Raw genomic sequence first — 25,381 nt, 5'->3', positions numbered from 1 at the left:
CCCAAGAGCGGGAGGCCCCATCATGTCTGGACTATAATTGACTTGAGGATGCAATGGATCTTATTAATCCCTAAACCTAAGGGCTTGTGAGGGTTCTAGTGTTTGAGTTGTCGGTAACGCTACAAGTTTCGTTGGCCGGAGATAAAGATATAATATCGTTATCGCCGATAACCGGAAATGCAAGGAAAATGGGGAAACATGAAGAAAATGGTTGAATTTTTCGATGAAACTTCAGGACATGCCTAAATACACGTATTTGCATATTTAGAAATAAAACAATTACAAAAAATTACATTACACAATGAGTTTTCATTTAATGGGGTCTAAAAAGGATGCGCTGCTGTAAGAAATCACTTCGATAACAACAATGTAGCCAACATACAATAATCAAGACATGTAAAAGTAAAAAAACTAAAAAAGTACACGTTTTTGAAAAGTTATGTATATTTTTCTTAACTGTCACTTAGGATGTTAATCCTACATGGGACAAACATACATCAGATCCACCCCGTCCATCAAATGGGCCGTCATATATTCACCATGTATCATTGAATTATATCAAATAAAACATGTAATTAGGCCAAATAAAGGTGTAAAGTTATCTTAAAACTCTAAATTCAAGTTTTGTAACCCACATGATATTGAAATGTTTTGATTTTTGTGGCATCCATTCATCCTAGTTTTTCATGTCAAATGAGTGAATTGGATTTCACATAAAAAGGATGGCAAACCCCACATGAAATTTGAACGATTTAATGATGGGACTTACCATCTCAACTGTTTCCGTTGGTGCAGCAAATCTAAGTCTTGAATCAGCCTAAATTTTTAAGTCTCAGTCTAAACTAATGGTGGGTCACCTGATGGACGGGTTAGATCTCATATATATGAAGCAATTCCGTACAGGTAAACAAAAGTAATGCCTCTATGCGAGTGTCACACGCACTGCAGCATTAGTAGGCAATTCACGTCTGGGCATAGTTTGCGTGGAGATCCGACGTCAATGAATCCCTAACTATGGGGCCCACTCTGATGTACGTGCCTTACATCCACACCGTCCATCAGATATGACAGATCATTTTCGGGCATGATCCGAAAAACAAACCAAATCGAAATCTTAACTGGACCATACTACAGTAAACAATCGTAATTGAATCCCCACCATTAAAAGCTTCATGGGGTCCACCTCAATGTTTATTTGTCATCCAACCTGTTGATAAGGTCGCGAAGACCTGGATGAAGAGACCACACAAATATCATATTAATAAAAAACTCTTGTGGGCCATGACAAGTTGTTAATGGTCGATTACCATTGTTTCCCGTATTATGGCACACTTGATATTTGGATATGCTTATTTCTAGGAGAATGCCCTAAAGTGAGTTTTTAAAACAGATGGATGGAGTGGATATAAGTCACATACATCACGGTAGGCCTCACGGTCAGGGATCCCACCCAACTCACCGTATTTGGTTGCACTTAAGCCACGCCCGAAATCCCACAAAATCATAAGCGGATTACACGAGACCCTGACTCACTCAATACGGTGCGGCCCATACCGTGGGACCCACCTTGACGCACGTATGATAAATTCACAGCGTCCATCTGTGTTGATAGATCATTTCACCCCCTGTTCCCAAAAATGAAGCAGATCCAAGTCTCAGATGGACCACACCATAGAAAACAATGTTGATTGAATGCTCACCACTAAAAACTTCCAAGTACCCACCGTAATGGGTATTTTCCATCCAACCCGTTGATAAGGTCAACCAGACCAGACGGTCCAAATCTGGATGGAGGGAAAATACAAATATCATATTGAAGCAAAATTTTTATGACCCACAAAATGTTCTTAATGGTCATCCACCATTGTTTCCAGTGGTATGGTCCACTTGAGAATTGGATCTACTAAAGATTTCATATCACTTCATTAAATGATCTGTAAAAACTGATGGACAGTGTGGATATACTAAAAAACGCATCAAGGTAGGCCCCACACGGTAAGGATAACACCCATTAAACTGTTACCCACGTAACACTTAATCCACTTAATAAGGAAACGGGTTGTGTACCATCTCAGTACACCATAGTGTACTAAGTAGACTATGTGGGGCACACCATGATCTATGTGTTATATCCACGCCGTTCAGCTATTTTGATAAACCATATTAGGGCATGAGCCCAAAAATGAGGCACTCGAAGGCTCAAGTGTACCCCGCCACATGAAGCAGTGAGGATTTAAAGTCCACCGTTAAGAACTTCTTGGGGCCACAAAAGTTTTGGATCAAGCTAATATTTAAATTTTCCCTTAATACAGGTCCATGTGACCTTATGAATAGGTTGGATGGAAAATAAACACCACGGTGGGCCCTAGGAAGCTTTCAACAGTAGGAGTTCAATCCCCACTACTCCATATGGTGTGGTCCACTTGAACCTTCGATCTGCCTATTTCTTTTTATAAAGCCCTAAAATGATCTGTAAAAATGGATGGACGGCATGGATAAAACATATTGATGCAGTGAGCCTCACAGAGCCCCTATCATGACTATCCGTCATTAGTTAGGCTGGTAGCACCCAATCTACGCCGTTCTCTTCGTCGACAATTAAAAAAAAATTTCCTTTGATGGAGTTTCGCTGAAGAAAGGGGCTATCAAACAAGGGTTTCATAACCCTAAATCCAACCTAAATCGAGAAGAAATCCCCCAAAATCTGCAACATCGATCTTCCAATCGAAGAAATAAAAGGAAAATTTTGCAGTTTATCTTCTTCTGAGTTTCAATCAACTAGGTATTACCTTTTTCAAGCCACACCGTCCGATTTTTTTCCTGATTTTTAGGTATTTATCAGAAAAAGAGATGGCTACAATATTCCCGTGTTGGTTGGTGGCCACAGTCAATATTCTCGGTGATAATTCATATTATCGACAATTACGGAAAATTTCGCCGATTTTTTGCCGATATTCCATAGAGAAACGATAACTTAGGGTCTCGGTGTCACCAGTCCAACGACACCGATATTATCAGCAATAATTCAATAATATCGTCGATAATTTAAACACTGGAGGGTTCAAAGTCTTGACTATTATGTTCTTTGGCATGCTTTACAAAGTCATCATGTGGCCAATAAAAGTGCATGTAGCTAGGCGCATCCATCAAGATTTGTTGAGACTCACATGAGCCAACAAGGGATCCACTAGTTTCCTAGGAACCTACTTATGGCTTAGATCTTGAACTCATATGTTCATCAAGTGGTTTGCTACTGGACCCAAAACTCAAAAAGGTTTTCAAAGGTTTTACAAATGTTTTTTGAACCGTTAAACTTTTGTCTTAACTATTAAAAAGATTTTGATTGCACTTGATAATAATCTGATGGTCTAGATTTGGGGGTCTACCACTTTGAACTACATGGCATTGGGTCTTTGGTCGATGGTCGTGATGGCTGAAGGACTAGATTAGATATAGATGCATGAGTAAAGGTAAAATCATAGAATTCCAATGACCAATGTAGTAGGACATATGGTAGACTCTAGGATGGTAGAGTACCATAAACGGTCTCTCTAAAACCCTAACCTCCTTATATATGGATCCTATCTTAGAGGGAGAGGAGACCTAGACACCCTAAACTGTGGCGCACTTGACTATTAGGCCAACCTGATTCCTCAGCCAAGAGCATGTTTATAGTAGTACTCCCTGATCGGTGGCATGGATCTCACACATATAAACCATGCTGGCACATGCTTGGTACGTTCATGAGCCACCTTAGAGACACACCTAGACCTCACTTTGTAAACCTCCTTAATTTTATCAGCAAAATGTGACCCATCATGCCGAAAAACCAAAAAGAGGATCAATTCTTCATGATATTTGAAAGCAATGAGTTTTTTTTCTTTTCTTTTCTTTTTCAATTTGTTCCCCTCAGAAATAGTTCTGAGCCACAAGACCAGGAAAGCAGTAGCCAACCAGTAGCAGATTTTTGTCTCAGCTGTAGAGCAATTCTCACAACAACAAGCAATGGCACTGCTTCCAAGCCTTTTTCAGATGAGCATGAGATAATTCATGAAGAAGAAGGGTAGTAAATGAGTCCACAACAAGAAGAGAAGCATATCATATACCTCTCCATCAAATTATTGTAGCTCAAGGGGAAAGAAAGACCATTATCATCTTCATCACCACTGCATAGCCCACTCCTTGAGTACCATGCATGATATCTTCTGGGCAGAAGCTGATGCTCCAAGAGCTCATTCCAAAAATGCCCAATAGTCCTGCGACATGGCCCAGCTGATAGGAAATGCATGATCAAAAAATAAACCTCCCTGAGGTCAATATCTACATCGGCTTCCATAGGACTCGCTGTTAACTCTTGCTCCTCAAGTTGAACCTTCTCATGTGCCTTTTTTGGAAAATTCAAAGGTGGCATGCTAATAGAAGGTGCATCAGTGCCAGCAGGAGGTTTGCACTTCCTAAGGACCATATGTGATATCATACCTGAGTAGAACAAGAACATGCAATTAGATCACTCTAAAGCTAGAGCATATCCTCTACAAGTTCCATAGCTGATGCAAAAATAAAACAGAAAGAAGCAATCAAAGAAAGAAAAACAAAGAAAGCATAAATAACTGAGACAATCCAAGCCCATGTCACCTAAATCGCTGACCCTCCTATCTTTTCTGTTCCAAATTGCAAAGTCCAGATTATTGTTCATCTATGTCCTGGATATCTATTTTTACTGTAAAAAAAATTTAAAAAAAAAATAAAAATTTATGACCCTCCTATCATTCATCTATGCCCAGCTGATAGGAGGGTCAGTGATTCATGCTCTCATTGCTGATCAGTTTTTAATTTGAATTTATACTTCAAATGCATATTTCTACATTGATTTATGTAACATCAGGCATAAGTGATGTCATAATACACATGCAGGATTTACAATAATAACATTCACCATTTCGCATATAAATTACAACATTGAATCTGTATGTATTATGTACTGGAGCAACCTAAATGATCTAACCCTATCATCACAACATTGAGAAGACCTTGATGTCAATTATGACTTAGGCTGATAGTTGTGACGGAATATGCTGTAAAAGAGACTGGCCAATGAGAACTATGGAAGCCATTAAGTGGGTTTGACCATTTACAGAAATGGGTTTAGACTTTGGTAGAACAGAACCCTTGGACTTCAGGTGCTAAGTTTCACAGGCACAAAACATCGTGATGTGTTTCGGATTTATTGATCACATGCTCATGTCAACCTTCACCTCCAAGGTATAGGTTCATGTGAATCAAGGGTAGTAGGTTTATTGATGAACACATGGATTGTTTTCCTTGAACTCACAAGAAGTGGTTATCTATTTTTTTTAAAACAATTTATCACCCTTCACTTTTAGATTTCCCTTGCTTTGTTTGGCTTCCTGGGCCCAAGAGCTCTCACTTGGAGATTGTGTAACTGACACATCTAATTTCGAGGGTGTTGTGAGTGGAGGATTTTTTTTATTTTTTATTTTGAAGGATGTGAGCGGAGGATGTTAACAACCTCATCCTGGAAAAGGACCGCCAGTCTATTGCCTCTTTCGTGAAGATAAAAATCTTTAGATCTTGAAGTGGTGGAATGAGAAAACATCCAGTTGCTTATGGATAAGAGACCATGCGTGGACTAGCATCTTGCAGTGTTTATACTTATTCTTCTTCGTCATCATCGTCGTCATCATCTAAGCCTTATCCCAACCAACTGGGGTTGGCTATAAGAATCCTTTTCCACCATTCCACTGGCCATGACTTTAGTTATCCGAAGGTCATCAATCAAGTCCTTTTTACTACCTCCACTCATGTCCCTTTGGGCCTTCCCCTTGCCCTTCTAAAGCCTACAACTTGCACCCACTCCTAACCATCATAGTTCACAGACTCTTTTTTTTTTCATAGTTCACAGACTTTATGAGGAGAGTTGTTTTCCAAAAGAAAGTTGGCTAAGACACTCTGTTTAAAGGAGGTACGTCTCAAAATTGAAGAATAAGACAAGATTTTAGCATCAACAACATAAGTTGTTCGAGCATGGGGATAAGAAAGCAACCTTTTCCTGCGATATTATTGGGACTTGGGAGGGGAGTGGGAGCAGGAGGACATGCTGGAGATTATCATCAATGGCCCAGAATATGACTCAAGGAAGGGACAACATCGAGTTGGAAGGAGTGGAATAATCAGGCCTTCAAAACAAGTCAAAATGCATGGTTGAGATGGCTGAAAGAGCACGTGGCAGGATCATCTTTTAGGTCTTAGTGTGCAAGGAATTTGGGGAAGTTTCTTGCAATTTGGCTGGAGATCATCGAGAATGTGAGGCGTCCTTCTTCTATGGTAGCTTGGAGGAAAGTCCTGCACCGACATCGATAAAAGGCATCATTAGTGTGTTTTTTTTTGTGTGTGCTTGTGTGCTTGTGTGTGGAGCTCCATTCATACATTGAGGGAAAGAAATGACATAGTGGATGGGTTGACGGAGGTGGGATCCCATCCTCAATCACTTTTGATTGGAGATTATCTCCCTCAATTGCAATTTGTTATTGTTTCTTAATAAATTTTCATCTCAAGCTAATGGTGGTAGCATATTTTCCAACACAGGTAGGTTAGGTAAAAAGCGCCCTCAGGCGATTACCCTAGGTAACCACCACCTGTTTTTAGCATTTCTTCCGAAACAGGTAGGTTAGGGAAAAAAACGCCCTCAGGCAATTACCCTAGGTAACCACCACCTGTTTTTAGGATATTATGTACCTACAAAGGCTAAAGTCAAGGTAGCAAAGCCTGTTTCACTCGCAAATGGTGGTGGCATAGAGATTACCTGTGAACTAACTCAATACACTATAGCATAATGAAGGAGCAGGTGGTGGCATTTCATTGAAAATATGACTTTTTGGTAAGAGTATTGCTTGCATAATCGTATAGACACACAGGAACATTTCTGTTCCCGTGTTTTTTTTTAGAAAGATAGAAGGAATTTATTAAGAAGGCATCGAAATGGCGCCTCATTGCTTACAACCCTATCTAGCAAAAAGTGAAGGACGTGGGCTGTGCTCCCACGGGTAAGCTATGGCGGTGTGGTGCCCCTCCGAAAGCGGCGGCCTTCGGATGGCTTGTTAGTAGAAAGAGGGTGTTGACTATTGATAATCTAAGGAAAAGAATGATGGTGATTCCGAACATGTGCGCTTTATGTGAGAGCAATGAAGAGTTAGTGGACCACCTCTTCATCCATTGCCCCTTTACTCAGAAGGTTTGGGATTCTATCTTCTCTTCATGCAATGGTGCATGCCCGTATCAGTGGACAGCCTTTTGGAGGTTGAGCACGGGGTTTGTATTCCAAAGCAAGCTTAGGCGGAGTGGCGGTTGGCTCTTTTAGAAGTCTTTTGTGCTATATGGGGGGAAGAGGAATGGGTGGTGTTTCGATGATTCTAAAAAGGAAGTTACTTTTGTAATTAGTAGGATGAAATCCTTTGTTGCCAATTGGGCTTCTTGTAATTTGCTTTTGAAAGATAGTTCTTTGATTTTTTGCTATGTGGGGTTGTAAGCTTTGTGGCACCATCTCAGTGCGTTTTTAACAAATTCCCTTTATCTTTCAAAACAAAAGAGGAATATAAAATATCTAATGGGAATATGAAACAATGTATTGGAATTTGAAAAGGGCTTTTTAGAATATCAATAGACTTGTGGAAAGTCAAGAGGTCATAAGGAAATAGTGCATTCTTCATGTTAGAGAAGAATTTCTTTCTTGAGTTTGATTACGTTAGAGAAGAATTTCTTTCTTAAGTTTGATGACATTAGAAAAGAATTTCTTTCTTTCTTAGGTTTAATTATGTTAGCCCTTGTTCCCAGCTATGCCTCATTAGGACGCTCCAACTTGAGGGAGAGTGTTGATAGGTTGATAGTTGAATAAGGCCAATTGGGCCCAAGTTCATGTAATAAGGCCCATAGCCCATTCACATTTTTACCATTATAAATAAGAGTAGGGGCTAAGGTTTCAACACACCCTACGCATCTCTCTCTCTCTCTCTCTCTCTCTCTCTCTCTCTCTCTCCTCCTCCTCATTGTAGCTTCTCATAGGCCCGATTTCTTTTTCTTCTTCTTTTTATTTTTCTTTTTTCCTTTTTTTTTTCTTCTTCTAGGGTTTCTTTTTCTTCTTTTTCTTCCAGTTTCTTCTCTTTTCTTCTTTTCCCTTCACTTTTTTTTTTTTTCTTATTCTTCTTCAATTCTTTGTTTGATTTTTTTTTTTTTGAAGGGCTTGTTGATTTTGTGTTGCCTTGGTTAGGGTTTACTGAATTTATTTTTTGTTCTATTGAAGCATATTTTTGTGTTGCTTTAGGCAAGGCTTGCTGGATTTTTCCTGTGGAAGCAGATTTTTCCATTGCCTTGCCCAAGGTCTGCTAGAGGTTTCCTATTGAAACAGATTTTTGTGTTGCTTTGGATGGAGTTTGCTGATTTTTTCTATGTGGCAGATTTTTTGGTATTTTCTGTGTTTATCTTCCTAATCCTCGGTGGTTCCCTTCTTTTTTTTCCTTTTTCTTTTTCTTCTCCTTCTTTCTTTCATTCTTCTTTCTCTTAGCTCTATGAGCTCTATTCTTCTAATCTCTCTTCACTCTTCATTCATCAACAAGTGGTGGTTCATTTTCTTTCCTAAACAAACACAACTTATTAGCCTTTCTCCCTTCGCCCTTCATTGTTTTTTTTCTTACTCTTTATGTTTTGAGAGTCACAAGGTATTTTCCTTACTGATTCGCTGTAATTCGTGAGATAGGGCAACTTCTTCGTTTTAGGCTCTCCTTGCCAAGATGTGTGATGTGACTAGTATTTATTCAAGATGGTTGAGCTGACTCGTTTATGTACAGGGTAGTTAGAGGCTCGTACTCATTTATGCACCAGACAGTTGGTTCAGGCTTGTTTGGACTTGGTGATTGTCTCAGCCTTGGCTCAGACTTATGATTGTGTTGGGCTTGTTTACTCAAAGCAATTGGCGTAGACTCATCATTTATATTGGACAGTTGGACCTTTTTTTTTGTAGCGGATAGTTGTCCAAACTTATGATTGTGTTGGACAATTTGCCCAACCTTAGTTAAGCTGGATAGTTGATCCAAACTTATTTATACTGGACGGTTGGTCCATTCTTATTTGTTTTGGATAGTTGTTCAAACTTATGATTGTGTTGGGCAATTGGCCCAGCTTGGTTAGGCTGGATAGTTGATCCAGACTCATTTATGCCAGATGGTTGTTCCGGTGGCTCATATCATTGAAGTTGCAGAAGTGCCTGTTTGCCTAAAGGTATTGGCGATCTCATCACCCCCACTTCTCATCCACTCATTCGCCTCTCATCACGGCGAGTGATACTCATTTCCACAGCCATGCTACTTTTTTTTTCTTTTATAAAATCTTTTAAATGCCTCTCTAAACTCAAGTTCCTCTTTTCAAAGCACCTTTAGTTTAAGATGAGGGGTTAGAGAAGAATTTCTTTCTTAGGTTTGATTATGTTAGCCCTTGTTTCAAGTTGGGCTTCATTAAGATGCTCTAACTTAAGGGGGAGTGTTAAAAGGTTGATAGTTAAATAAGACATATTGGGCCCAAATCCATGTCATAAAGCCCATAGCCCATTCAAGTTTTTACTATTATAAATAAGAGTAGGGACTAGGGTTTCAACGCACCCTAAGCATCTTATGTTCTTGCTATCACTTTCCTCTCTTTCTCTCTCTCATTGTATATGTCTTCCATCTTTCTTTTCATTCTTTCTTCTTTTTCTCATTGTAGCTTCTCATAGGCCCTCGAGATTAGCACCGTGTAGCCATTCAACACTTCAAAAATAAAATAGGCCAGAGTCAATAGTGGGTTTTATTCTTCGTTTACCCTCAACTTTGGGATCTTGTTTCCCTTGATCTTATGGCAATTATTGGAAAATATTTAGGTGGAGTAACATCTGGGCTAGGCTATGAGGGCCAAGCAATTCAGGCCCTGTCCAGCCTATAGGTCTATAGGTTCGGCCCAAAACTAACCTAAAAGCATATCGAACCTAGAATTTTATCTACCCTAAAGCTTGGGTCAATCAAACAAGGATTTCCAACCATGTTATTCTTGAAAATAGTAAAGAAGGCTTTTTATGATTATTAGAAGCTTCATACTAATTGAACAAATGTTTCATGTGCTAGAAGGATGATGCAGGACGACTAACCACTTGTTCTAAAAGCTCGAACTTATAAAGCGTGGCAAATCAATCCATTTATCTCATAGCCCAAATCAGGCCCTTGGCCGAACCCCCTCATGGGCCCCACTTCACATGGGTCCTGCCTCACACGAGCCACCCACCTCGATTGTGCCATCGCTTCACACAAGCCACCCCACTCAAGCCCAGTGTGAAAATGCCCATGCATTAATCACCCCCGGTGAGGAGTCTTGAATATGAGACATCCCGCTTTGATACCACTTTTGATGCAAGACAACTAACCACTTGCTTTAAAAGAACTTATAGAGCATGACGAATCAATCCCTTTATCTCATAGCCCAACCCCCATCGTGGGCCCCACTTTACATGGGTCCCACCTCACACAAGCTGCCCACCTCACACAGGCCGCCCACTACAAGTGTGCCCCTGCTTCACACATGCCACCCCACTCGGGCCCGATGTGAAAATGCCTTGCATTAGAGGATGAGAAATTCATTGACCGCCTACTCCCTACCTACTATTTTCTGAGGGAGATTTGGTTCCGCTTCTTGGAGATGTTTGGTATAGGCTGGGTTTAACAGGAGAACCCAAAGGACATTATCATGGTGGGTCTAAGAGGCCTGCTTCTCCTAAGGGGAAAATATTGTGGATGATGCTCCCTCAAGCATTAATGTGGGGAGTGTGGAAAGAAAGAATCGGAAAGATTTTCAATAACAATATGATGTCAATTGAAAGCATGAAACATTACCATTTCACAAGGAGGTAATGCACCAAAACAACCCCCCAAAAACCATCTACAAGAGTCTCATAACTTCACCTTGCAAAGCTTACCCCCACATTAATAGTCCTTTACCTCCCTATGACAAGTTAAATCATGGGGCGTATCACCATAAGACAACTCTACTGATTCTGCTCTCGAAACTAAAGAGTTGGAAAGGCAGGCTTTGATGCCATCCAATATCAATTTTGAACTAGTAAGAATCTGAGCAATCAAAGGGAGCCCTGGTGTTGGACATCCACAATAGTATGGCGTGAACCCTCTCACAAGGAGCACATCTTCCACCTGGCATCATCCTCATTGTGGATGAAATCAATCAAATTGGTAGAAGTAATCACATGTTAACCCTTTTACCCAATCGGAGGTCAGAAACTCTACCCTAACCCAGTACCTAGCCCCTTCACCAGAAAGTCCTAAACCCTCCCTCCCATTGACAATTATACACATTTGCTATCCACTCTAACCATCGTAATTCTAGACCCGGAATTAGATGGAAAAATTGCACATTAACTCCTCAAGATCACCCTCAATCAACATGGTTGTCTTAAACATCCTTGACTAACCCTCTAAGTTTAACCCTCCCCCATCCTAGCCATTTAACCTCACCAGCAACATCAACCCATAAATAACACTAAGTCCCCTTCCAATATCCACTCCACTTCTTTCCTTTGCCAAATGGAAGTTCAGATAAATTCCTTCTTCATACTTGGGATTCTGATAGAACCTCAGTCTTGAAACTTTACTTGTCAACCATTAAAGTTAAAGCCAAATGCAAGATCATTTTCTTCCTGCGGAATGAGTCACCGCACACTCTCGAATAAGGTCATGAAAAAACTCCTTACACTAAAAAATTGGCAAGAACCAACACATTTTTTATTTAAGGATGGAACCAATGTGATTGAATCCTAAGGAAACAAACAAATAGACAATGATTGAACTTTCTTAAGCACACAGGCACTTTGAATCAAAATTCCATGGGCTAAGCTTCCACACTAGTTTGCTTACTCCCCTACCAAAAACTAGCGTTTTAAATAGCTACGTTATGCAGCATGTAGCATAGACTACGTAGCATAGCTTAGTTTTAACACAATGTAGCTCATGAAAATAGTTTAGATTGCGTGTAGCCTACGCTACATGCTAATTTGCATACGCTACACACTTTATAGGCTATTGTACACACTACATAGCTCACATTACAAGTTATTTTTCACTACAACATTAAAATCAATTAATATTTTCAATGATTTGTTATTTTTCTATTTTCAATAAAAATTAGTTAATCTTTTCAATGCTTTTAGTAAAAATAATGTACGTAAAAATATTAAATTGGTTTGGTTGCTCTTTTTTTTCCTTTTTCTTTTTTTTTTTTTTCCTTTTTTGAAGGATTACATTACTTTCGTTGCTCCTTCTTTACTTTTATACTTAATGATTGCCCTTTCCTTTTACATTAGGTTGTGTTTGGTTGCACCAAATATCATGAAATTTTGTTAAATTTTATTATTAATCAATCTAATTTGGTAATTATCATGAAATTGGTGCAACCAAGCGCAACCTTGATTAAAAATCTAGAAGTAACTTGTAGCTTACGCTACACACTATGTAACCTACGCCTCACAGTTCAGAGGGGTGAACACCATGCTACACGCTATTCGCTATTTAAAACACTGCCAAAAACTCAAAAGAATGCATTATCTATGTGTGGCGAGCCCTTTGCTCCTCCCAGGAGGCCAAGACCCTCCAATGTCTTCAAACCCTGTCCTATAGAGAAGAACCCAACTTGCTTGGCAAGAACTTCAGACAAATTTCATCCCCACCCACCCTTCCTGACGATTTCCCCTTTCCAAACTCCCAGAATCCATTTCCCCATTTTATGCTCCCTCGCTCCCTCTCTCTCATGGTGAAACAAATCAGAGTCAGACGAATCAGAGGTACCCAAAGACAAACAGAGCTGTTCATCCAAAAGCATAAAATCAAGGTCTTGAATCTCGAATACCACCAAAAGAATTAGCATTGGATCCATCAATGAACGCTAAAACGGCTAACTAACCCAAATTGCTCAACACCAGCAACAAACATCACAGTCAACCACCAAAACAAAACCCAATCCAATCACCCAAAGATTCACCATTTCGAACGTCGCCGCACATATCACCCACATTCACACCGATCTTAATCCCAAATAATCCAAAAATATATATCAGAATTCTATCCAAAACCACAGATCAACCAAAGCTACACCTAATCCAAATGCAATAACGAATTGGGCATCGACCCAAAAACAACGAACTATATCAAGAAAAAAGAAAATCATTTCTAGAAAAATCAGTGGACAAGTGAATACTTACATGCGATCGGAGCCGTCCGTTTCGCTCTGACCAAGTCGATCCAACGGACGATTCCGCGATAACCCTTTTGGGATTTAAACCCAGAAATGCATAATGGTTACAGATTTCTCCACCCGGGCTGCTTCTTCTTCTTCTTCTTCTTCTTCAGTCGAATGAAAAGGAAGAATCCTTTTCATAGGTTGGAGGAGAACGGGAGTTTTTTTCAGCGGCAGTTAATCGCAGCCGTTGATTGGGAGATGGAGGTGCGGAAACGAGGACAGCCGGGGCGAGGGATTGAAAGGCGAAGGAGATGAAAGAATCGGCGAGTCAAGGAGACCGACGGCGAGGATTTGGGGATTATCTGAGAGAGAGAAGCCCTTTTCCGTCTTTTACTTTTCTTTCTTGTACTCGGCTTTTCTCCAATTTTTCGCATTCGGTCGAAAGAGGTGCTTTAAAACAGTATGAATCTAGGGTGGCAAATGGGCTGGGCTGGGCCCGTGGGCGATGCAATCAGGGCCGGACCCGAACATTAACTATACAGCCCATGAACCACCTATCCAGGGCCATGACCCCATAAGCAGATCAAGATTGGAAAAGGCCGATTGAGTGCATGGGCCAAGCTCAGGCGAACCCGACTCGAATGCGCCAATAAAATTAAAAGATAAAAGTTTTTTTTATATCCGGACCCGTTAATATTATTAATGGTTCTAAGAATGAGACCCGCTAAGTATGCCGGGTTAAGTCGGGCTTGAACTTTGATAGTTTGCTTTGGGTTGAGCAATTGGCTTAAAATCTAGACCCATTTAATAAGACGTTGGGCGATTGACATGCTTCGATGAGTAAGAAGGTGTGGTGGGTACTGTAAAACTTTTGGCGCGAACCAGGGCAGAGCAGCTGTCGGTGTGGATCTTAGTAGAAGTAGCAAATATTCAAATGAGAACTTTGAAGGCTGAATAGTGAAAATGTTCCATATTAATGGCACTTTAGCCAATGGTTCAACTCATGCATGCCTTTCTGAGAAGAGTCGGGATCCTCTGTTATTAGGTTTGGATTGGCCACTTACTTGTAGGGGTGGCAATGGGTTGGGTCAGGTAGGGGACACAAAGCCCAATCTACTAAATGGGCCAAAAAGTATGGCCCAAGCCTGCCCATTACCCTATACTTTGCGGCCTGCTGGGCCCATTTAGAATTTATCGAACCCAAGCCTGACTTGACCCATCTAGCTGTAATCGGGCTCAACCGACACGGTCCATGTTTAAGAGTGTGTGAGCTTTTTATGTTTTAGTGCTCATGTGATTCCATTAATTTCTAGTTTTACTTATAAAGTGGAAATGGACTATATATGCAGGAGTTGCTAGGTAGAAGTGGACAGCACTATAGCCTTTGAGAGCTGCATGGATCCGAACTTGTGTAAATATTTTGTTATGGGTCATGGATCGGGTTATCCACCCCAACCATCTGTATGTTGGGTGGGCAGTTTTGGTCCAGAGTTCTACATGTTTTCCCAAAAATAAAATATGTAACTATCCACATGCCTGAATATTTTAACAATTATATGGGTTAGAAAACTCCAACCAAGTGGTTTACCAAGTACAATTATAACTCTCACCTATAAATGTACTAAGTCGGGTCCAGTCAGCACCGAGTCAAGTTGGTTGCAGCAGGTATCCACAGGCTGAAATTAAACTCAAGACCTAGATTCACTTGTCAGAATTGTAGTCTCTCCATCAGCATCTCAGATCTAACAATTTTTTTAATATATACGTATGAGTCGAGTTTCGAATTGAGTCAGGTCAGTACCAAGTTGGATTTTGGGTTGAGTTGAGTCGAGTTATTAGGTAACTCGAACTCGACTTGGTTTGAGTTCGGATTGGATGAAGTCAACTTGATTTGGATCGACTCACCCACTCGGTTCGAATTGAGTCAGATCTAAACAAACGAGTCGAGTTGTCCCGTGCCTAACCTTATCCCCAATCTTGGTTATATGAGACAAGGTCATTTGTCTAAATCATTAAACATTGGGCTCCATTTTAGACTTAAATTATGAACTTTTATCAAGCATTTTAAGGCTTACTATTCCATTATCTGTTAAGTTATGGGCTCCAGTGGGGTTTTTCTTTTTCTTTTTTCTTTTTTTCTTTTTTTTTCATATTTTTGAAACGAGTTATGTCTGAGTTTTTGAAATAATCATGTTAACAGCTTGGATCTTGCACATGTGCTTGGCTTTCATACATATGAATGCATGTAAATGGGCTATTTAGAAATGGCCTGCTAGCATGACTTACATAGGTACACTTGGGCATGCCCAACACTAACAAAACATCATGTGAGTGGAACTTTCATGAGATTCAATATCCATAGCAAGTCATCTCCCACTCACCACAATATCATTCACCAAATGTTTATACTGAATGCAACTAAATCAAGTAAAACTATCTAAATTATGGGTGCTATCTTTTATGTATTATGAATAAGAATTAAACTCATTTGATTATCCAATAATCAAAATGAGTTGTCAAAATGGATGGACCGCGTGTATGTAAGGCGCGCACATCATGGGCCCCTCTGTCAAGGATTCACCAACCTCGGTAGATCAAGTTGCATCCATATATATGTATGTGTATATGTATGTATGTATCTATGCATACATGCGTGTATATGAAAATGTCTCAAGTTTTTCACCTTGAGAGTAGATGCGGATGATTTTTGCATTAGGTGATCTTCATGGACGGTCAACATATTGAAAGGGTTAGATGTTGAATTGACTTGAAAGGCTGGAGGTTATCTACTAGGGTGGACCATAACTTGAAGTCCAATAAATGTTTGGTTAATGCAACTTGACTTTTTCTAATCTAATTGAATTTTATAATAGGTAAAAGATAACAAGTTCTCTCTCCATCCCTCCCTCCCTCCCTCCCTCCCTTAAAATTTCAGAAGATTTTCACTACTAGTGGAAATATGACTTGCTTTCAATGGATTTGTTCTTAAAACATTCTAATTCATTGCAAGGAATGTTGAACTCACTATATATATATATATATATATATATAGAGGGAAAAGGTACTATGCCTCGACCTCGCGAGTCCATCCCATGAGGTCGAGCTGTGTGGGCCCCACCGTGATGCGTTTCGAACATCTACCCCCAGCCAGATGCACCATTCCATCGTGGGCCTAGGTCTCAAAAATCAAGTCAATCCGTGACTTGTGTGGGCGACACCACATACAGAAGTAGGGAGGGGCCGTGCACCATTAAAACATTCATAATCATTTTTTGGGCCCACCGAGATGTGGTTTGCAAATCCAGCCCATCCATTATGTGTGTCCCACTTGGATGAGGGTTCAAACCAAGTTTCAGCAGCATTCAAAACTCAGGTGGGCCCCACCAAGTGCTTTTATATGTTTTAACGGTGTCTTCACATGATTTTAGATGGTATGGCCCACCTGAGTTCCGTATACAGCTGATTTTTGGGATATCCTATAATTTAGAGGGGACCCATCAAATGTACGGTGTTGATGGTCGACACGCATCACTGTGGGGCCCACATAGCTTGACCTCACGGGAGCTTATATTGAGGTCTAATCGCATGGTACCTTTTCACACACACACACACACATATATTCTTTTTATATCTCAATCGCATGTCTACTTCATTGATGGTTTTCAATAAGAATTGAAAAAATGGAATTGAGCTTAGAAAACACTAGGGTACCTTGTGCTAGGTACTTATTAGGGCTACTTTCTATGATATAGGAGAAACTACTTAAGGTGCATGGAATCCACATTGTCCATTGCCTATATCATCCCTTGTTGGACCTTGATCTCAAAACTCATGATGATTCTACTCTTAAGTCGGCCGCTTAACAAATTTGTTACCTAAAACCTTTAAATTCACGTGGTAGGGCCCAAAGTGAGTTTTGAGTTACTGTGATTTTTGGTTAATTCTTTTGTCTGACGAGGTATATTAGATGAATGGATTGGATCATATAGAAATACCAATGTGTACATCCTGCACAAAACTCATGAAGCGAGTTTCATCTCAATTGTTTCTTATAGCGTGGCCTACCCTAGTGCATCTCGATTGAACATATACCCTATGGCATTACAAGACTCATGTTGTCTATGCCACATGAATTTAGAGGTTTTAAGCATGATTTTACATTGCTCCCTATGGTGTGGCCCACCTATGTCTTGGCTTGGATTGATTTTTAAAAAACCTTGGTGAAAATATAACCACACACCTGATGAACAGGGTGGATCTTATGCATGTTCCTCCCACTCAACACTCGGTTAGCCCAAGTTTGGCCTTTTTGCATGCCTAAGCAATCCACCGCACCATACTAAACAATAAGGAAGTAGACATGTGTGGTTACAACCTTTTTAAGGCTCACATAAGTTATGCATCATGTTCATCTTAGTGGCAATCACCTTGTTAATGGGTTAGATGGTGTATAAGCATCCAAATGGACGTCATCAGATGTTTATTGGTGGGCATTCAATCCCCACCATTTTCTATTGTGTGGCCCACTTGAGTTTTTAATTTGTTTTTTTTTCGTCTCACAATATAAGTACACATGCTAGCCCAATGGACGAACGGAGTGGATATTGCAAAGACGACGTATTGAACCCCACAGAACCTTTTATTATATGATCTCCCTACATTAGGGTGTTGCATGAGATTCAGCTCCAGTGAAATTGGGATATATCAGGTGTATTTTTACCGGCCAGTTGAGATTGTAATGAAGCAGACCAATAATAACCCTGCCATTAACAACTTCTATGGCCCACGGAAGTTTTTTTTCAAGCTGATATTTGTGTTTTCCCTTATCCCATGTCTGAGTTAACTTATAAACAGGTTGGATCTCAAATAAAAATCATGGTAGGCCCTTGTCCCCACTGTTTCCTGTGGTGGGTCCACTTGAAGTTTGGATATGCCTCATTCTTTGTATAATGCCATCAAATGATCTTTCCAAATGGATGGATGGTGTGGATACAACACATACATCATGGTGGGGCTCAAAAACATATGGTGATGTCACTTCAGTATCCCACTAGCTACTGGCGGGTTCAATCCGCGCTAATCCGCGTCATGGTGCCAAGCGATCCCTCATGGTTGACCCCTTTTTTAGGTTGCAATGCGCGCGGGGGCTGAGGCCCGTCAATCCGCGCTAATCCGCGTCATGGTGCCAAGCGTTGTTTTTTTTTTTTTTCCTTTAAAAAAAATAATCTCAAAATTGTTATCTCTGTTGGAAAAGGGTATTTAGATTAGATATGTTGGGTATAGATCATCCATTTCCAAGAATTTGGACTAAATAATAGTGGCATCACATTGTTCGATGTTTGAACCGCCAAAAAAAAAAAAAAAAACAAAAAACAAAAAGAATAATAAAAAGTAATAAAAAATAGACAAACGAAAACCAAAATCGGAACCGGATTGCGTACTGAGTAACTCAGTACGGGTCCACCATGATTTAAATATTTTATCTACTCCGTCCATTCATTTTAACAGATATTTTGAGTGCTTGATTTCAAAAATGAAATATATCTAAATCTCAAGTGGACCTCACCACCGGAAACAGTGTGAATTGAAATTCTACCGTTGAAAATTTCTTGGGGCCAACAGAAGTTTTGGATCAAGCTGATATTTGTGTTTTCCCTTCATCCATGTCTTTGTGATCTTATGAACAGGTTGGATGACAAATAAACATCACTATAGATCCTAGCAAGGTAACGGTGGAAGTCATTATTCCCGCTGTTTCCTTTGGCGTGGTACACTTAAGCTTTGGGAATACTTATATTTGGAATCAACCACTAAAATGATCTGAAAAACGGATGGACGGCGTGGATATCCCAAATGCATTCATAGTAGGCCCAACTGAGTTTACTCAGTACGCAATCCGATTTCACCAAAATCATCCTATCGCCACGATTTTCCGCTGGATTGTGAGAATCTGTATGTATGTACGCAGGTCGGGATGTTCAGTGCATATATGTACACACGTGATCGAATTGCGGAGGTAAGAGCCCTTCGGAGTGTCCAGATCCAAAATAGGAGGGCAAAGTGAAGTATGAAAATCATCCGTCCGTTGTTGCAAAAGCGTCTCCTTCGCATCCCATTTCCATCTCCATCTACCCCAAAGAAACAGCACTTGCATTCTCTTCCCAACTTCCATCATCAATTCAACACCCCACATCTCATCACCAACTCTCATCACCACCGTCCGTATTCCTTGGTTGAGTTTGGAAGTACCGTAGATTCCATCCATGCCATCTCCTCAGACCCATGCCTTTTCCTCTTAGGCTTCTGCAACGATATCGCCTCTCTCAAGAGAATCCATGCCCAGCTCATTGTTCATGGCCTCACTCACAACCTCCTCTGTCAAACCAAACTCGTCAGCCTCTATGGCTTCTTTGGCAACGTGGACCAGGCACGGTCCATCTTCGACCGGATTATCAACCCAGATCTCTATTCTTGGAAAGTAATGGTCAGATGGTATTTCCTTAACGATTCCTATTCGGAACTCATCCAATTCTACGAGCTTATGAAGCAATGCATTAAAGAACATGATAATGTTATTTCCTCAATCATGTTGAAGGCGTGCACCCATCTGCGTGATTCCGACCATGGGATGAAGCTCCATTGCCAGATTGTTAAAGTGGGGAGCCCTGACAGTTTTGTACTCACTGGTCTGATCGATATGTATGCCAAATGTGGGATGGTCAGATCCTCACGCCTAGTGTTCGACGAAATTTCTGAGAGAAATGTGGTCTCTTGGACTTCCATGATCGTTGGGTACGTGCAGAATGATTGCATGGAAGATGGGTTGGCTCTGTTCAATCAAATGATACTGGCAGAAACCGAGCCTAACCAGTTCACGATTGGTAGCTTGCTTACAGCATGCTCAAAGCTGCATGCTTTGCATCAGGGAAAATGGGTCCATGGTTATATGATCAAGAAGGGTATAGAATTGAACTCCTTTGTAGTAACTGCACTGCTTGATGTGTATGTGAAGTGTGGAACAGTTGCTGATGCTCGCTTGGTATTTGATGAGCTGCCTACCATTGATCTTGTCTCATGGACTGCCATGATCGTCGGGTACACGCATAGAAACTACCCTGCCAAGGCCTTGAATCTGTTTACAGACAAGAAGTGGGCATGTCTCGTGCCCAATTCAGTTACAGTAGGGAGTGTTCTTTCAGCCTGTGCCCAGTCGTGCAATTTGAATTTGGGTAGATTGGTTCATATGCTTGGGATTAAACTTGGATTGGAAGAGGAGGTTACGGTGAGGAATGCTCTTGTAGATATGTATGCGAAATGTGGAATGCTTGGAGATGCTTTTAATATATTTGAAAGGATTTTGCACAAGGATGTTATCGCGTGGAATGCGATGATATCTGGTTACTCTCAAAATGGGTTGAGTTACGAAGCTTTGTCATTGTTTCATCAGATGAGGTCGGATAATTTCTTGCCTGATGCAGTCACCATGGTTAGTGCCCTCTCGGCTTGTGCTTGTTTAGGAGCTCTACAGGTTGGTAGTTCATTCCATGCTTTCACAGAGAAGAATGGCTTTTTATCAAACATCTATGTTGGCACTGCCCTTCTAAATTTGTATGCTAAATGTGGGGATGCAGTATTAGCTCGCTGTGTCTTTGATCATATGGATGAGAAGAATACAGTGGCATGGAGTGCAATGATGGGTGGGTATGGCATGCATGGAGACACTAACAACTCTCTTGCACTCTTTTCTGATATGGTGAAGGAGGAATTGCAGCCCAATGATATAATCTTCACAAGCATTCTATCCTCTTGTAGCCACACGGGGATGGTTGGGGAGGGATTGAAGTATTTCGATGCTATGGGCCAAGAATACCATGTCATTCCTTCCATGAAACATTATGTTTGTATGGTAGATCTGTTAGCTCGGTCCGGCAAGCTTGAAGATGCACTAGAGTTTATAGAGAAGATGCCGATACCAGCAGATGCTAGTGTATGGGGAGCTTTTCTCCATGGTTGCAGACTCCATATGAGGTTGGAGCTGGGAGAGGTGGCCATGAAGAGGATGCTTCAATTGCAGCCTGATAGTGCAGGATACTACGTGCTTATATCAAATTTGTATGCTTCAGATGGCAGGTGGAATGAGGCTGCCCAGGTGAGGGGTTTGATGAAGGAAAGACGGTTGAACAAGTTGCCCGGGTGTAGCTTTGTAGAGATGGATAATAGTATTCACTCCTTTACATTGAAAGAGATGTCAATCCCATAGTCATCTACATCGCTTGATAGGATCTAACCACAAAAATACTGTATTTTCCTCTTTTTCTAAAAAAAGAAAAAAGAAAAAAAGAAGGGTGATCGCCGGGAATGCATAAGCTCAGCTCATTTCTCAATTTTGTTGAACGGATTGCCGAAAGGATTTTTTAAAAGCTCACGTGGCCTAAGGCAAGGTGATCCTCTGTCGCCCTTTCTCTTTCTCATTATCGGCGAGGCATTATCTTCAATGATTCATAAGGGGCAGATGGAAGGCATCCTCCGTGGAATCCCAATGAAAGGAGTGTACGACCCGATATCTCATGTGCGATTTGCGGACGACGTGCTTATATTTTCGGAAGCGAAGACAGAAACAGTTGCCAATCTTCGAACAGCTATCAGGTGCTTTGAAGCAGTTGCAGGGCTGAAGGTGAACATGGCTAAGTCCAAAATTTATGGTATCAACTTGGATAGTCAGGAGATTAGTGACATCACTGAATTCATGGGGTGTTCACCGGGATCTTTTCCAACTTATTTCCTTGGCCTCCCTCTATGCATTGGTGTACCTAACTCCCATCAGTGGGAGAAGATCATTCAGAGATTCCACAAGCACCTGTCTAGGTGGAAAAGCCGATATCTCTCCATTGGCAGTCGTCTTACTCTGATAAATGCAGCGCTTTCGAATCTTACTACTTATTTCATGTCCCTATTTCGCTGTCCCGCGAAGGTCCTCAACGTTATCGACTCTCTCAGAAGCAACTTTCTATGGCAGGGTAAGGAAGGTAGAAAGAAATACAATCTCATTCAATGGAGACAGGTCTGTAAGCAGATCAAAGATGGAGGTGCTGGAATAAAAGATTTAAAATTGATGAATCAGGCTCTTCTAGGGAAATGGATCTGGGGACTTGGCACTGAAAATGACAGCCCGTGGAACAAACTTATCAAGGGAAAATATGGGAGCTTAGAAGGGGGATGGTGGATTAGAGAGTCCTCCCTATATAGGGCTTCTGCAATTTGGAAAGGCATCTGGCGCATGCATCGTGAGATGAACAAAAGGATTGGGTTCGAAGTTGGGAAGGGAGACTGCATCTGATTTTGGACCGATACCTGGTTAGGTAATATTCCTCTAAAAGACAAGTTTCCCCTCATTTTTCGGTTGGCAAATAACAAAAATAGTTATGTTGCGGACAACTACTCTATACAAGCAGACAAAGTGGTTTGGAACATCCAATGCCGAAGGAATCTGGAGGACTGGGAAATTAAGGAATTCGTGGATCTAATGGACTATATTCAGCACGCTTCCCCCACTCAGAACCGGAAGGACAGTATTATCTGGAAAGTAGACAAATCGTCTGCCTTTTCGGTCAGATATTTCTTCAAGGAGCTTTCGCTTTCCGCCACTGAATCCTCCGTGCAGCATCCTCATTTCATTTGGAAGTACACCGTTCCCCCTAAGATTCAGGTGTTCGGATGGCTGGCTGGGAAGAATCATATCCTCACCGTGGATAACCTGAGGAAAAAAGGAATGATTCTTCCTAACGTTTGCATTTGCTGCGTGTCCGCTGAAGAAACCGTGAACCACTTACTGATCCACTGTTCCTTCGCCAACTCCATTTGGACAGCCATTCTTTCTTGTTTCAAAATTAATTGGTGCTTTCCTAGAGATGTAGACACGCTTCTCAAGGCCTGGCATGGTGTTCGACTTCTCAAACCTCTAACTACGTTATGGCGTATGGCAATTTTGGCGACTTGGTGGGCTGTTTGGATCGAACGGAACAACCAATGTTTTCAGAATGAGTTGAAGCCCCCTCATTTAGTGTGCTTTTTTGTTAAGTGTTTCATTGCTGAATGGGCTTCCCATATGGTTGGGCTTGATGTTGATCTTGTTTTTCTTGACGCTTCCTAGGTGCTGCTATCTCAGTAGTCCCTCTTTCCCTGTATTTCTTTTTCCTTTTTAATACAAGTTACCTTTCAAAAAAAAGAAAAAAAAGAAAAAAGAAAAAAAGAAGGGTGATCAGGAGATATCATTCTAATACATCAGTCTCCGGGGCATTTGAGTACAAACACCACAGCTTTTACTAATCAATTCATGCTTATGCTGTCCTAAAATTCACATATGATCGAATCCAACTCTGACCAACACTCAATAGTCCACGTAGTTGAATACTTGGTGAATCTGGACAATCCATCTGGTGGGCCCTACAATGGAATACCCAAGCTGTTGATTGGTGGATCTTATTGGCTCAGTGAAACGAAAATCAAAATGGGGCAACTCTATTAATCAGATGCTAGTATTAGTTGATCCAAATGCTTTTTTACCATGGGTCATCATTGGTAGGGCTCACCAGTTGGACAGTCGGGATCGGGATCCGCCAACTGTATTTCCAAATGTAGTACAGAGTTGCAGAACAGAAAGGATAGATCCTCCCCAGATTTTGATGTATGGATATCAACTCGGTGGTGTCCTGTAATATTGATCTTACTATCTGAAAGATTATGAGATAGACAAGCTATGGCTTGAATGGGATTCCCAAGTGCATGATTGATTCCAGCCGAGGTTCCCATGCAGAAGAAGCTTGGTCCGAGACTAGTTCAGACAACGAAACAACCTACCAAATATGCCCGCCTGAAGGGGGTTTGCTGATGAAAGCAATGATGGCATTTGGAAAGAACACCCTTACAGGTTTTCTTGCAGCATCTCTAAGGCCGCCTGATTTTACAGACCTATACTATCATCAGGTGTAAATGAACTTCTCTTGGCAAGTTGGGCATACACTTAATCTTGAGATTAACTTCTCCAAACAACCTGGCCACTTCCATCCAACACTACAACAAAAGTCGGCATAGCCGACGCTGTGTTGCTTCTCTGCCAGCGCTAACTGAGATTGGGTGTCGGTTAACTATCAGGTATAAATACCCTCCCAAAAGCCCTAACCCTCCTATTCTCCCCTCTCCCAACTCTCTCCCTCTCACCGCCCCCGACGCTCTCTCTTACTCTCTCTCCATCCCGACTCTCTCTCTCTCTCTCTCTCTCTCTCTCTCTCTTAATCTCTCTCCATCCCGACTCTCTCTCTCTCTCCCCCCTTCAGATGCAGCGACAGCCCGAAAATCTCCACCTCTACTATCCCTTTCTCAATCGACCCTCTCTCTCTATTTCCCCTTTTCCCTCTCTCAATCGACCATCTCTCTTTGTTTCCCCTTTCTCAATCCACCTCTACTCCTCTAGGGTTTCTCTCTCTCTCTCTCTCTCTCTCTTGGGGGTTTTTAATCTCTATCTCTCTTTTAACATGTCTAAGGATGAGATACGAGGATCTCTGCAATCCGATGTATGATATGGACATCAAGGAAGCCTTAGCCACTTGCATCTCAAGCATTCAATGGATCTCTCCATAAAGCACGAATATCTCCCCGAAGATCTACAGGTCGTCTCTCTGTATATATCTGTCATCCATCTGTTAGATCGATTTTTTATTTTTTTATTTTTCCATATTTTGTCTATGACTGTAGGTTATAAAACGAGGTGCAAATGATTGAATCTGTGAAGTTTTCATCAATCTTTTTTTTATTTTTTTATTTTTTTATTTTTATAATTTGGCTATGTTATGCTTTGGCACCTTACATGCTCGATTAAATGCCAAACGGCCCAAACTTGCTGTATTGTCAAGAACTCTGCTGTATTCGTGCAATTGATTTGGGTTTCTTGTGTCCCGTCTGTCTCTACCATACACATTTAAAAAGTTTTGGAATGTAATACTCTGCTGTATTCGCCATCTATTACAGTTTCTTTCTAAATAATATTAATTACATTATCCTCATGTCCATGGCTAATTTAATGAAAGAATTTGATCTCACTCTG

General features: G+C 40.9%; 2 protein-coding genes and 1 long non-coding RNA gene across 5 annotated transcripts in view; 2 read left to right on the top strand and 1 right to left on the bottom strand.

The window, feature by feature from the left end:
• Positions 1–13,706, bottom strand: part of LOC131231314 (uncharacterized) — a 33,105-nt gene extending 19,399 nt beyond the window's left edge. Inside the window, exons 1-3 of one of the 3 annotated variants that reach the window (XM_058227469.1) lie at positions 13,304–13,706; positions 6,065–6,363; positions 4,107–4,479 (exon numbers count right to left, since the gene is read on the bottom strand). In XM_058227469.1, coding sequence (XP_058083452.1) covers positions 4,107–4,477 — 371 coding nt within the window. In that variant the 5' untranslated portion in view covers positions 4,478–4,479; positions 6,065–6,363; positions 13,304–13,706. The remainder of the gene's footprint in view (positions 1–4,106; positions 4,480–6,064; positions 6,364–13,303) is intronic. The other 2 variants (XM_058227468.1, XM_058227470.1) reach the window with 2 other exon arrangements.
• Positions 13,707–19,281: 5,575 nt separating this feature from the next.
• Positions 19,282–21,623, top strand: LOC131231590 (pentatricopeptide repeat-containing protein At2g03380, mitochondrial). The gene has a single exon (XM_058227837.1). The coding sequence runs from the start codon at positions 19,349–19,351 to the stop codon at positions 21,539–21,541; it is 2,193 nt and encodes a 730-aa protein (XP_058083820.1). The 5' UTR covers positions 19,282–19,348; the 3' UTR covers positions 21,542–21,623.
• A 3,012-nt stretch (positions 21,624–24,635) lies between these two features.
• On the top strand, positions 24,636–24,947 carry LOC131231086 (uncharacterized). Its single transcript, XR_009164195.1, has 2 exons — positions 24,636–24,752; positions 24,822–24,947. It is a non-coding gene; the product is annotated as an uncharacterized LOC131231086 (long non-coding RNA).
• Positions 24,948–25,381: the final 434 nt, after the last annotated feature.

Source organism: Magnolia sinica, chromosome 17, assembly GCF_029962835.1.
Source record: "Magnolia sinica isolate HGM2019 chromosome 17, MsV1, whole genome shotgun sequence".
Lineage (NCBI taxonomy): Eukaryota > Viridiplantae > Streptophyta > Magnoliopsida > Magnoliales > Magnoliaceae > Magnolia > Magnolia sinica.
The sequence above is the reverse complement of the archived record's forward strand: the minus strand, read 5'-3'. Positions and strand labels throughout refer to the sequence as shown.

Bases quoted from the DNA above. Each gene is read 5' to 3' on its own strand.
- LOC131231590 (XM_058227837.1), top strand. From the start codon at position 19,349: ATGAAAATCATCCGTCCGTTGTTGCAAAAGCGTCTCCTTCGCATCCCA.